The sequence below is a fragment of the Strigops habroptila genome, chromosome 4 (assembly GCF_004027225.2).
Source record: "Strigops habroptila isolate Jane chromosome 4, bStrHab1.2.pri, whole genome shotgun sequence".
In the NCBI taxonomy this organism is placed as follows: Eukaryota; Metazoa; Chordata; class Aves; order Psittaciformes; family Psittacidae; genus Strigops; species Strigops habroptila.
The window spans coordinates 60479406-60493460 of record NC_046358.1 but is presented as its reverse complement, the minus strand read 5'-3'; the positions used below and the strand labels follow the sequence as shown (position 1 = coordinate 60493460).

The 14055-nt window shown below is 41.5% G+C and overlaps 1 protein-coding gene across 4 annotated transcripts in view; it reads left to right on the top strand.

Moving 5' to 3' along the window:
* Nucleotides 1–14055, top strand: part of HIPK3 (homeodomain interacting protein kinase 3) — a 104112-nt gene that overhangs the window by 41725 nt on the left and 48332 nt on the right. For all 4 annotated transcript variants that reach the window (XM_030484984.1, XM_030484983.1, XM_030484981.1 and 1 more), the window contains exon 2: nucleotides 9793–10873. In XM_030484984.1, the coding sequence (XP_030340844.1) occupies nucleotides 9795–10873 (1079 nt within the window). In that variant the 5' untranslated portion in view covers nucleotides 9793–9794. The remainder of the gene's footprint in view (nucleotides 1–9792; nucleotides 10874–14055) is intronic.

Genomic DNA, 14055 nt, shown 5'->3' with positions numbered 1-14055 from the left:
GTGTCCTGCCGCTGGTTTTATGTGACCGGGATAATTCGCTTCCAAGACATGAGCTTGCTAGGAACTTAAATTGCTGGGTGAGACAGATTTTTATCACAAAGCTGAAGCTTGGCTGTTGCATTGCCTTGGGACAAGTGGTGTCCGGTACCTGAGAGAACCTGCTTTGGGTTATTTTAGGAGTTTTACTTTAATTTTACTTGGCTCTTGGTTAGAAAGTGAACCATGAGATGGAAGTGTGTCTCCTCACCTTGTGCTCACCTTGTCTTGAAGCCTGATGATGCAAGATAGGAAAACTGTTCTCTGTGCAGAAAAAACTGCCAGTAGGACAAGTTCAGCTGGCATTGCAGTAACTGGCGCAGCTGTCCTTTGTGTGGGGCTGCTGGAGTGTCTTCATTGCAAAGATGTTTGCTGTTTTTATTAGTGTGACCAAATCCCTCCAGGCCCACTCCCTTGGGTCTTTGGATGTGGATGTGGCTTGGAGCAACCTGGTCTAGTGGAAGGTGTCCTTGCCCATGGCAGGGAGTTGGAACTGGATGAGCTTTAAAGTCCCTTCCAATCTAAACCAGTCTGTGATTCTATCATTCTATGAACTGCCATCTGAACCTTTCCCTGATCTGTGTGGTACGCACCAAAACGAGTGCCTGCCCACAGAAAGGAGCCAGCATAGGCGCCAGGTCTCCATGAGAAGGCTTTCATGTAAATGCAGAAACACAGAGAGAAAACAAACATCAGTATTGACAATCAGTACAAAGTTGGGTTTTTTTTTTTTTAAGAAACTTTGGTTTTTAGCTGGTGATTTAAGCTCCCTCTGGAAGATAACAGTAACCACTAGCATCAGGTATTCATAAAAATGATCTATATGCACAGTTTAACTGAAACTGCAGTAATTTACGTAAGCAATTTCCTTTTTCTTACGTAGATATAAACCCACATTTATTCTCTTGTGTTTCCACAGTCTCTGTTGTTTACTGCTCTGTTTTGCTCCTTTGTCAGTGTTCACAAAACCTGGTGTTAGCCTTTACCTGATTCCACTGGCTTGAGTAAAATGTACTCTTTTTATGCCCCTCTTCTGCATGGTGCAGGTTTTGCCTGTGTTGGTACACAACAATTGGTGGAACTTGCACAATTTCTAGAAGGCTTTTTATTTGTTTCTTCTAAGATGTCTTTCTGCCTTTTTGACTGAAAAGCAGCTCATGTGCATCATTGCCTTGTAAACTTCTTCCTTCCTGTGTTTTCCTAGAAACTTTGGTCATCTGTTACTTTCTACCCTTTTCAATTATTCTTTGTTTTTTTCCTTTTTTTTTTTTTTTTAGAGCAGCTTGCTTGTCTGCAGTCTCTGTTCTAGTTGAGAAGTTTTTTCCACAGCTTGTTTTTGAAGCTTTAAACTATTTATAGGGGTAGAGGAGGTCCTCACAACATCTTTATTTTCAGCATTTGAATCTGTTTCATATGGGAATTTGGTGTTTGGGACCTTACTTGTGAAGGAGCAAGGAAGGAACAGGCTTTGTTCCAAAGAGAATCAAAAAGCTCTCGGTCTCCTCTTTCCTTATCTATTAATATCAACTTACTTTGTGATTCAAGAAATTAATTGGTATTCAGCCTAATAGGAATGGATTGCTTTCATGAGATTCTAAAGGGTTTTTTTAATACCTTTTCTTTATGGCTTTTGAAATGATGCTTTGGGCTAAATTCTCCCTTTGCTTGTGTCAGCTCTGAGCCCTGCACAAGGACATGGTGAGTGTTTTTCTCAAGAAACATTTTGGGAGCTCTTTGCAGCAAATGCTCCTTGAGACTAAACGTGTTTTCAAAACTTAGTTGATGAGATGTCTAAACTTTGCTTCGAAGATTAAAACGAGTGAAAGTTTACTTATGCTACAAATAGAAAGTTTATTAAATATGTAAGGGAACACAACAGAGGAAAAACTGACACATATTTATCAGTATTATGCTCTAGCTAGTGGGGTCATATGCTGCCTGTGGTCTTTCCTTTCTTTTTGCTTACTTTCTGTATAGTTAAATCAGTAACTTCCACTATGTAGGAGAGAGAGAGAAACTTCTTGCACTGGTGGCTTTGGGAAATATTATAATTTGGGTTATTATAGTTACTGATCCGTGAGGAGGCAGAAGGCTGAGCCTTCTGTGGGAGAATATGCATTTCTAACGCACTGATTTCTTTGCCTGTAGGAAACTCTCCTTCCTGCATGTCTTTAGAAATGTGAAAGAAGTGGTAAACACCTATTTTTCCCTCTGTTCTTTCTTTATTGCTCTACATATGCCATGTCTAATTTATACAGCTGTTTTCAGTAAGCAACCAATGCTGTCTCCATGACGTCGTTGCTCACAATGCAAGTAAAACACCTGTTAGAGAACAGAAAAATATTTAAAACACAGTTTTAAGTACGGAATTTGTATTCTAAAAAAAAATAAATTAGGACTCTGAAGATTTTTTCACTCTGTGTGTATATAAACCCTTTCACACCCTTCTCTGTGAAAAACCCTTTCAAACATATACTTTGTGTGTGTATACCTCAGTCAGTATGTGTTTGAAAGCTGTTACTGGGTGTAGCTGAAGTGACTGATCTGGAAACTAGCAGGAAAATATAAGAGAAGTGTGTCAGATTAGGTGTCTTCATTCTGATTTAACAGTAAAAGAATTAAACCAAAGAAAGGCTAAGGTTCTTATTTACTGTAAGGTTTTGGTTGCAGAAGGAATTCAATATGATCTAGGCATGCCGTCTTGGCAACTCAGAACGTAAGTTCCTGCTGATCCTATTGGAAGAGTGATGATGATTTTTCATGTATTTGGGGAAAGTTGTAGCTCAAATGTTACCTACTGCTGGGTGATTCTCAACGAGTAGGAAATAGCTTTGCACACCTCCTGAACTGTGCTCTTTTGGTGCAGTGGACCCTGATTTGTGAATTTTTACATCACATGCCAGACTCCATGAGCTCGACAGGTTACTTGTGTGTGTGCTGTTGCAAACTTCATGTGCAAGTCCTGTGGGGCAACAGTAGTTTTGTGGTGTTGTACTAATGCCTGCTTGGTCCAGCTGAAAATCTTTTGTAATAGGAAGGAGAAGGATAATTTTGAATGAACCTCCCTCCACCTTGAGTAGTTTAGAGGACTTGATGAAGAAACAGCTTTGTGAGAGTAGGTTCTTCAAAATGGGCATACAGGTGTTCTGGCATGCCAGCCATGCTGGGAAGGTGAAGTACCAATGAGTTAAACAGCCATCTAGATTTATATTATAGGAGCTGCCTTCAATATTGTCTAGAGCCATTCTAAAATCAAACTTCTTAATGAATTTCTTAGCTGGGTTGGTGCACTTCTAATTCTACCCAGCAGACTAAGAATGCAAAATTAAGCAACGAAATAAAAACAAAATGGCTGAAAATAAGAAGGAAAAATTGCATACATATTTATATAGGAAGTTGTGGTTGGGTGTTTGCGTTTTTGTTATTGTTGTTTGTTTGTTCAAAGAAGTGGTCTGCCAACAGGCAATTTGAGCTAAACCCCTCTACCAGATTTTATTTCTACTTTATGGAAGGTGGCAAAAGCATTTGGAAATACAGCAAGTATGGCTTTATGTCCTTCTTCTATATTTGCTGTGACCCCTCTTGCTACATGGAAGAGCAACAGGCAGTAGCAGTAGTTTGACTAAATCCTTCAGCTCTGTGCTGTTGTGCAGAACCTGAAGGTGCAGGCTCTCCTAAACACCACCGGTAGGGACTGTTATTTTGGTGTGCCTGCTGTTTTTGGCTTCAAAAAGGATTAGTCTCTTAAAAGAAGAGATCAGGCTGGTGAATCCCTGGCTGGTTGACACACGCTGTTTGTGTTGATGGAGGCACATTCTGATTTGGAGAGCGTGCTTTCACTGGGGGCTGGTGCCCAATGCTGCGCTGCTTGTGCTTTCCTTTCAGTTGCGTAACAGCTTCTTGCCCATCAGAAAAAACCATAAATGCTTGAAGTATTGTTCCATTTGTCTTTTTAACCATGATCGCCGTCATATTGATATCACAAGATGCAGCTTTTGATGTTTGTGGGAAAATATGGATATAGCAATTGTGTCCTTCAGCACTGCTACTGGCAGATTCAACAGCATTGAGTCCTAGGAGTTCATTCTTGTACTTCATGTAAAATATGGGGTCAGTTCTGTTTCCAAGTATTGAGACAATGGTGTGGTTGAGACAAGTTCGCATCACACTTAAAACGAACTTGTATTTTCAATTTCTGTTATCAATGCAACATTTGCAGTGCCTGATCAAAACTATCTCAGATGTTGCCCAAATCTAAAGGCAGCCCTGTAACAGTTTTCTTAGGTGGGTAGTAACTATGTTTTCCAACTGCAAAATTGGATCATATTGTCCTTTGCTTCCTACCAAGACGCACTCAAAGCTTGGAATCAACCTCTGGCCTTCCAGCCTTGACCTTCACCACCATGCAGGACTGAGGTTTCATGTCAGGTGAAGGCTGCCAGTGGCTCAGCTTGATTTTGTTGGTGTATGCTGGGCCAGAATTCCCGAGCTCTGAAATACCTTCTGTGTTAATCAAAAATCATAATTATGGCTTTTGTCACTGGAGTTCTCTGGTTGCTATGCCTAGAATTGGGTGCTGCCTGCTTTGGTGAGCTGGCATCAGAGCTGCCTCTGCATCTCGCTGTTCTCGGTCATGGGGTGTATGTGTGTGCCTATGCAGTTCATGTCCAGAATTGCCTCTGTGGTCATGTGAGGAAACAAATCCTATGGCACATGTTACTTGAACCACATCGATGCTTTCTCCTTTGCTCTGCTCCCTCCATTCCATAGGTCAGAGATCTGGTTTCAAGGTGGCCAGCGGGGAGGGAGGGGGGGAGATTCACTGAACTTGTATCTCTTTACACTTTGTACTTTCTATGGATATGTTTTCCTTCATAAATTGCATGAAACCTCAATTGCCAGTGCCTTGTTATGAATCGTACAGCTGGAGTAAGGGAATTCCTCAGGGTGAACAGTTCATGGGTGTGAAAGTGCTCCCATCAGGACAGCTTGTACGGCTCCGTATCCAAAGCAAACAATAACGGAGAGGGGCTGCTACTACCAGTAATAAAGTTTCTTCTGGGACGAAAGAGAGGGTGACTAATTCAGCTTCATATTTGCTAAATAACTTGAAAAGTTGGGTGGCACGTCATGTAAAAAGTACAACTTTTTTTTTACCTGGGAAAAATGACCACTGATATCTCAGTGTTTCCAAAGTGATGCATAATGTAAGCAAAAGACTTAAGTGCTACTGCTCAAATTGTGCATTTGCTGGAAGTTACTGAGCTTTCAGAAAGCCTCCCTTGGTGCCCAGCTGCACTGTGGGGAGGGCGTGAGTGTGTTGGAACTGGTTCTCACCGATGGAGGCTTGAAAGAAGTTGGAAAACAAGTTTTCTTGGGTTAAACTGTAACTATAGTATTAGGTGGCTGCCCCTGGCTAGGCTTTGCCTGCTGGGGGTTTTACTGCAACAGCAGCAACACGGTGATTGTGCTTTTGGGGACAGTTAAAAGGGACTGTTTATTTTGCAGAAGAATGAAGGGTGTCGTGGCAATTTCTCTTCAGCTCTGCTGCAGTGGTTATACTAACTAACTTAACTACGTTGCTACCTCTCCCCCCGCTTACTCTGTCATGGGGAAATGTGAATTTATAGTTAATTATTAATGGTGGTCAGACCTGGAAGAGCCTGTGCTTCTCCACGTTGTTAGTCTGCCAAGTTGGTCATGTTTGTGAATTTGCCTAGAACTGCTTGAAAAGGCTGGAGACGTCGTGTTAAGAATCTAGTAAAGAACATGGTGGCAGTTAGGTGAATGTTTCAGATGTTGCCATAAGTGCTTCATTGCACTGAGCAATGTCTGCAAGTTTCGCTGTTTCTGCAGAGAGACGCTTGACCTGGGGGGTATGCAAACTGTGAAGCACCTCCTGTTTGTTGTCATTGCTTTGTGAAAACATATTTATTCATTTCTTTAAATGAATAAACAATGAATTTACTTATTTAAAATATGTTTACGTCATTACTTTGTTCAAATTTTCTTGAGAAGCACAGAATTCCAGAACTCACAGTCTTACCTATGATCAAAATACACACATTTTGTATAGTTTAATGTCTAATAAGCCAAGTGTAGAGCTCCCAGTTCTCTCTGCTTCAAACTTAGGGTCAAGAAGACTCATTTCCTTTGAAGAAAGCCTATTTAGAGGTAATAATATAGTTGGTAGGTGTCTCAGGACAGGCTTTCTTTTCCAGATCCCCTGCAGTCTTCACTAGCAGGGAGGTGGCGCACGAGGTGTGATGCAGCAGTCTCAGTACTGGAGCAAAGCAAGCTGGAGAAATCTGGAGCCAGCTTCAGCTTGGGAGCAGTCGCTGCACTGGAGTAAAGTTACTGTGGTCATGTTGTGCTTGAGGAAGGACAAGAGGCCTTCAGAAATGTGTGTGGGGGAATGGGCACACTCTTCTGAGACTAAAACTGAATCAGGCCCAAAGCTGCCGGAGTAGCGGGAGACTGCCTGCAGTCCGTCCCCTGGGCATTGCTTTTCAGCCCATCTTCCGGTGGGTTTGTGTGTTCTGCTTTGGTTTGCACCCTGGAGAGGTCTTGTAGTGCACACATTTGGGTGTATTTTAGGTTAAATTTAACTGGAAGATTGCACCAAATGCTCATGGGTGTTAAGGCTCAAGTAACCTCGCTGAAATGGGCACAGGAGGTTTGTCTTTCCTTCAGCACCGGTTGCTTTGCCCTACGCTTCTCTCTCTTATTGTGCTGCTGGACTTAATGTTGATACAGTGTGACAAGACTCAGTCTGTATGAGGCAGCAGTGGTAGTAAGAAGGGTGTAGAAAGATGTATAAGCTCAGGGAAATGATTTGTGAGGAGAGGGGAGAAAGAAAGATCCATGCTGTGGTGGGTGACAACATGCAGTTTATTATTTTCTTCCATCAGAAGACCTGTTTAAAAAAAACCAAAACCCCAAAACAAACCAACAACCAAAAACCCCCACAACAGCAGCTCTTTACTTTTTCTAGTGTAGCTGTCCATGGGATTATATTGTAACCTGAATCCCACAAAGTAGTAAAAAAACCCCCAAACCCTGCAAACATACAAAACCCCAGCCAAAAACCACCACCACCAAAACGCCACCACCTCCAACCACAAAAAACCCCCCAGCAAACCAACAAAAAAGCTCCCCCAGCATGGTAGTGCTGTTGTAGTTGGGAGTGTTGCGATACCTTCCCTTCTCTTCCCCTTGCCCTTATTGGGCAGCCCTGATGTCTGGGTGTGGGGGGCAAATCAGTTCTATTAATAAACTTTGCTTCTCAAAGTGACAACCTCCAGCAGCCGGTTGTATTGGATGATTGCATGTTCTGGGGTATTTCACTGCATATATGCTAATGTGTAGTAAAGAGTGTACTTCTGTCTGAAAAGTCTTTCTGAGCACTGCTTATGAGTGCATGGCAGAGGTCTCTAAGCGCTCTCAAGTGTAGGATGCTACAGGATTTTAATGTGCCTGTTTCACAGGAATACCTTATTCCTTGGTTTTGTAAAGATACTCTTCTCCAAATGAGATTGTATCTTGAAGTGTATGTTTAAAGACAAAATGATGGGGGTAAAGGGGAAGGTGAGAAATCAGATGCTGGTACAAGAACTCCAAGGCCATTTTTACTTTTCTGGAATAAAATTCGGCTTTTTTTTTGGTTCATGTTCGCATCAAAGGTTCTTCTCCCAGGGTATGTAATCCCTTTTATTTAGTGCCTTCCCCCATCCCTCCCTTTTTTCTTTTTGGTTTTTTTTTCCCCTCCTTGGGATTGCTAAAAATGTTCTCATAATAACTCAATAAACACTTCTTATCTGAGAACAGAGCTGTTCCTGTGGTCAGAGTTCAGAGTCGTGCAGTTAAGCCTCACATGCAAACCCCAAAAGATGACAGCCTATTTTTTTCTCATCCAGCTGAAATCAATGTTAAAGCTGGGACTATGTGCTTCCAGTCCTTCTGGACTGGTTTGAATAATATGAGCTATAGAAGTCTTGCATGTTTTTGAAGACCAGTGATCCCAAGAAGCCCAGGGAAGGGTTCCGATGGTCTTCTGGCTGTGCTGGAGGACCGTAATTCCCCTGTTCTCTCTGCCACTGGGTGGTTGTCCTGTCTTCAGAAAACCTCATTAACTGCAGTGTAGGTTTATCACTGCTTTTTCCAAGTAATTATATTGAGAGTTAGTCTTAAACCCTTGCTGTGGAGCAGAGGGCCAGTGGCAGTCCCTAATATTGGGTAGCTGTTGGCCATCTCCAGCTCTCTACATTGACTGGCTCTGGGCGAACAGCTTTGCAAAGGGAAGGGATTTGAAATTTTCTTCTACTGCTGGGGCAAAAACCATTATAGGATGTTAAACTGAGATGATGGTATGATGATTTTAATTGCTCTTAGGATGCTTAAACGTTAATTTGCATAAATCAAATCACAGCTTCGGAGTAATCATGCCATGTGTTTGGTTAGTTTTCATTTGATCAGTCATTGCAATGTCTGGCTCAAATTTTATGGGACTCATCTGCAATTTAAATACCCATTGCCAGAATCTTCATGTGCTTGGTATGAAAAAGTGATTTAATTAAAAAGTATTATTCTCTCAAAGAATTTGTCTTTGAATGTTGATCAGACTTATATAAGCCAAAACTTCCCTGAAAACTTGTCGTCATTTGCTATTCAGTGCCTTTTTGTTAGTGTTTAGCATTACGTGCCTTGACAACCCTGGTAGGGGACACAATAGGGTGAGTGCACATACGAGAGCTGGAAGGTGCATCAACTGAGAGGTGATGTCTACGCAATTTAAAGGGGAATTGAGATTCCTTATCCTGCATGTGGGCCAGCTACTGCTGCCATTGCCCTCCTTCCTCTGATGCTCTGCTGGCACCACACTCTGCTTCATGCCTGGGAAAGGGAGGTACACTGAGGAGCATGTCCCTACTTTCCATAGAGCTGGTGGCCTGAGTCGGGGACAAATCTGGGGACTAATCCTGTGCAGAATGGGGCTGCTCTGCTCAGGGGCTTCCCAGGCAAGCAGGCTGCTTCCTCCTGTGAAAACTGATACACAAACTAATGCAAGCGAATGCTGTATAACTTGGGGAAGCTACCGGTTTTGTGAATGGATTAGATTCTGGGTAAATTACAAGGTACAGTGAAGTTGCAATTGTTTATGTGAACACACACATGCCTCTCTGATGTATTTTGGGCTCTGACACACACTTTGATTGCTTTCTCTTTCATCACAGTGAAATTCTTTGAGCTTTGACAGTTGTCATTTGTTCTCAGAAGCCTGATAGTGCTTATGATGAGTAGGTCTCATACCTTGTGGAACAGGTAGCATTGGCTCACAGTTAAGAGCTTTTCAGTTATTTTAGATCATTGTTATAAGTATTTGAATTATTTAACTTTTTTTACTGAACTTTTTTTGTAGATTTTTTTGTTTGTTTTTAAGTGAAAGCTGAGTTTTTAATAGCCCAAAGGTAGCTCCTCCACTTGAAAAATGACAGGTAGTGGCCTGCTGCAGACTATCTCAGTCATAACCTGACACCAAAAGCAACTACTGCTGTGACCTGCTGCTGCCACAGTCCTTGTGTGCACTGGGAAGGCGTGGGGACCTTGTTATGGGCTGTAAGAAATTTAACACGAAGTCACTTTAGGCTAGTTCATTTGGAAAATGTACTCATGTCCTGATCTTTTTAGAAGAGGAAGCTGCTTGGAAATCTAAATGCAGGATTCTCACTGGCTTTTTCTTTTTCTCTCCCTCTGTAGGTATGGCCTCACAAGTCTTGGTCTATCCACCATATGTTTATCAAACCCAGCCAAGTGCCTTTTGTAGTGTGAAGAAACTCAAACTAGAACCAAGCAGTTGCGTGTACAACGAAAGAACCTACCCACAAATCTATGTGAATGGTAAAAACTTTGGAATTTCTCCCCACAGGGTTAGTACATTCTTTCAGACTAAAAATCCATTTGACAAACCTCGAGGACAGAACTTTTTGTTGCCGTCAAATGCTGTTGCTTTAACGAATATTGCAGGTGCTACGAAAGTGTTAGCGGCGTGGGCACAGCAAGCTCAGTTAGAGGCACCTCGGGCTGGGGCAGATACCCTGGAAGGGCCCCAGCGATGTGGACTGAAGCGTAAGAGCGAAGAGCTGGATAATCAAAACGGCACGATGCAGATTGTCGATGAACTGTCCATTCTGCCTGCAATGTTGCAAACCAACGTGGGAAACCCGGTGACGGTCGTGACAACGGCTGCGACTTCAAAACCAAGTGGTACAAGCGGAGACGGAGATTACCAGTTAGTACAGCATGAGGTATTGTGCTCTGTGAAAAACACTTACGAGGTTCTTGATTTCCTTGGGCGAGGGACCTTTGGACAAGTCGTGAAATGCTGGAAAAGGGGGTCAAATGAGATTGTGGCAATCAAAATCTTGAAGAATCATCCTTCGTATGCACGCCAAGGACAAATAGAAGTGAGCATATTAGCAAGACTAAGTACTGAAAATGCTGATGAGTTTAACTTTGTGAGAGCCTATGAATGCTTTCAGCATCGTAACCATACTTGTCTGGTTTTTGAGATGTTGGAACAGAATTTATACGACTTCCTGAAACAAAACAAATTCAGCCCTCTGCAACTGAAAGTAATACGGCCTATTCTGCAACAGGTGGCCACTGCACTGAAAAAACTAAAAAGTCTGGGTTTAATCCATGCTGACCTCAAACCAGAGAACATTATGTTGGTGGATCCTGTTCGGCAGCCTTACCGAGTTAAAGTAATAGACTTTGGGTCTGCCAGCCATGTATCAAAGACTATTTGTTCGACCTATTTACAATCTCGGTATTACAGGTAGGTGTCTTTTCCTTTGTTTTTAGCTTTTAATGGAATGAAGTTTTATCAATTGTTAAAGTTAATGGCTTAAATAATTACTCTTTCAGATAACTAATAATAACTTGGAAAACATAAGGACCATCTTAAGAAAGTGTAGGTCATACTAAGATTAAGTGCTTGGTTACCATTTTAAATGCAAATACTTGCTTTGAATGTTTTTATGGTGGTGTTTTTTCCTAGAAGTATGCTTTGGGTTGCACTCTGAAGTCGTCACTCTACTGTTATTTTGAGATCTCTGCTGAGACATTTTAAAAGGAAAATAAAAAAAAAAAAAATTGGCTTTCAGTTGCTTGATTGGGATGCCTTTGATGCCTGTCCTGCCTCCCTGATGTGACGGTTTTTCTCTGGAAGCAGCTGGACAGTGTACTAGAAGCGCTATGTTTTGTATCCTGTTGCCAAAGATTATGTAAATGTCTCTGTTTTTCTCCAGCACTTGTAAATATTTTGCCTAGTTCTTATAAACTCCACTCTGACTGAGTGCCTTCAGCAGCTGTGAACTTCAGTGAACCTCTGGAGTTAGTGGGCAATAGGATACTTAAATATTTACGGTGATACCAGGTGAACATTTAAAGTGATTTTTGGTACTTGTTTGCCTTCTACATTGACCTCAAAATGGATGCATAGTTTTGGTATTTTTTTTTGGTTTGCTTTCTAATCCTTTCTTTGTATAGTTATCCAATCATTGTGGTGTTAAAAAGCTATTAATATTTAGCATCTTCTGAAGTCCTTTTGATTTCTTTGTAAGCTGCAATTGTCTTGAATGAAGACCTCTTTCAGTTCTGTTTTGCATTGGTGGCAATAGTATGTCCTGTGTCTTGCTTGTCTGCCAGTTCATTAAAAAGCAGGTAAACTAGGACAATGGGTAATTTGAAGAAAATGTTAAATATTTTAGAGCTATTCATGTTGGAAGGGAAAACTCGTGCAGTGCAGTTCTAGGCTTGATGAAGTTAGTGATTGGCGTTCACGCCAGAGGAGTCTAACTATTTTTTTGACTGTAGCTTGTGAACAAGAACACTTCATGTACAGCACTTGCATAAGATATTCTAATTCGTCACCTGCATTTCTCTATTACTTAATTACGAACTGCAACTAAGGGTTTAAAAACTACCCAGAGTTCATCAACAGAAAACTAAATTGGGAAACCATGTGGATTGATGCATTCCCACTTTATACAAAACTTGAGGTGATGTTCCTTTGCACCTATGCTTTATGTAGAATTTTGACGTGCTTACTAAGTTGAGCAGGTCTTTATGCTGTGCAGTGTGCAACTCCTTGGCACCTTGGTTGCGTTTTGGATAAGTGTATTGCATTACATGCACTGAAATGAGAGTAAGTAGGGTTTGTTGTGGATGTACATTCACAAATATTGTGTCCCCACCACCCCAAGAATAGTACTTGTGGGTGTATCGGGCTTGGCTCAGTAATGTTCAGTGATATTCATGTAGACTCATGTAACGTGCACCCTAAAATTCCCGAGTTACTAAGCTGCTTTGCAGATACTCAGGCTGTCAGTAGAAGATCATATTCTTTTATCTTGTATAGTTTTATACCCCTTCTATAAAGTAACATTTAAGTCAGTATGGTTTTTTTGGAAGTAAAAAGGACGTATAAAAAGATAAAAAGGTCTGTCTACTTGAATAGTTTTGGTGTTAGTTGGTCAGGGTAATTTTGAAATCGACTTAATTTTGAAAAAAGAAAAATTATATTCCAAAATTATTTTCAGCCAAAAGTTTACGGCTGAAAAGATTTACTTCCGGAAAGGTTTTTAGGATGCTAGATTTCATCCTGGATGCAGAGCTCTCTACTGGTTGTGTGATTCAAATTAACTCTTGTGCAGCATGGCATGTGGTTTCCCAGACTTTACTGCTTTGGAAGAACCTGACTAGTGTAAATAAGACTAAAAAATACGAATTTGCTCCAAAAGGACTCAAAATAGATGATGCTAGGGAAATTTGAAGAGAAAAGCGTTAGAGAGGAGTGAGAAGGGACTTCAGAGAATATACTGTATTAAGATGGAATTTATTTTGCAAGAGATTGTGCCTTCTTGTCAATCAGATGAGCTACTTATGAAATATAACTGTACTTAAATGTTTTTTGTATTAGAAGAGGGTGGGAGTGATAGTGCCGGTTTGACTTGTTTGACTGTGGCATGTTGAAACAAACCCTTTACAAAAGTCAGGCAGCAGTTGGGACATTGAAATCTATTTATTATTTTTTTTAATTTCCCTTAAGCTCAGTGGGGCTGTGTGCTCGTGTAGGTTATTTAGCAGGAAAACATTCGTTTAAATAGATTTTTATTTAAAGCTTCAAGCTAAATTAATCCAATTAGAGTTCAAACTGGAGACGTTTTTTAGAAAATGCTTGTTCCATACAGCACCTCTTTTTATCAGCATGATCCCATGTGTATTCTTGTGCACAGTCTTTGCAAACTGTTTCCATGCAAAGCTGTGTGTGTATTGTTGTGAGCCATAGCTGTAACCCCTCTGGGTGACGATCCTGGCATGGTCAGAGGTGACTGTGCATGAGATCTGGCTTCACCAGGGGAGAGGCACAATGCAATACTTAGACATTTATATGGATATCTTGTATGTAAATGTGATGTGAACCTGGCCTTTTCTGATGTACAAAAGCACTTAGCCAGGCCCAAGAATTTAAAGGAAAAGTTATTAAGAAGAGACGTTTTGTTTTAAAATTACTATTTTAGGATCTGAGGTCTTTGAAAAGCATGGACTGAAAAGCCCTTAAACAACAGTGCAGGCTGGGAAGGGCGCAGGGCTGTGTTCCCGCAGCATCGGGATGCAGCTTCTCAACCCTGCGGTGCAAGTGCCGTCCCCGTCCCTCCTTCTGCTCTCCCGCATCTGCCTGTGCTGGTGCCAGCTGCAGGAGGGAGGGATGTGGCCTGGGGAAAAGGGAGGAACTGTGCTTTCTGGCAACTCTGGCAGCTTATGCTACCGTCATTTTCAAGAATAGAATCTGCACTTTCTCTACGGAAGGTGTATGCCCAGCAGTGTCTATAGAGGTGTTATGTTGGGTGCCCAGGAGAAACCCATAAAGAAGTATCGCAAAAGTGAATAAAAGGTGGTTTGTTGTTGTTGGGTTGTTGTTGGTTTGTTGTTGTTTGTTTGCTCTTTACCCTCTTC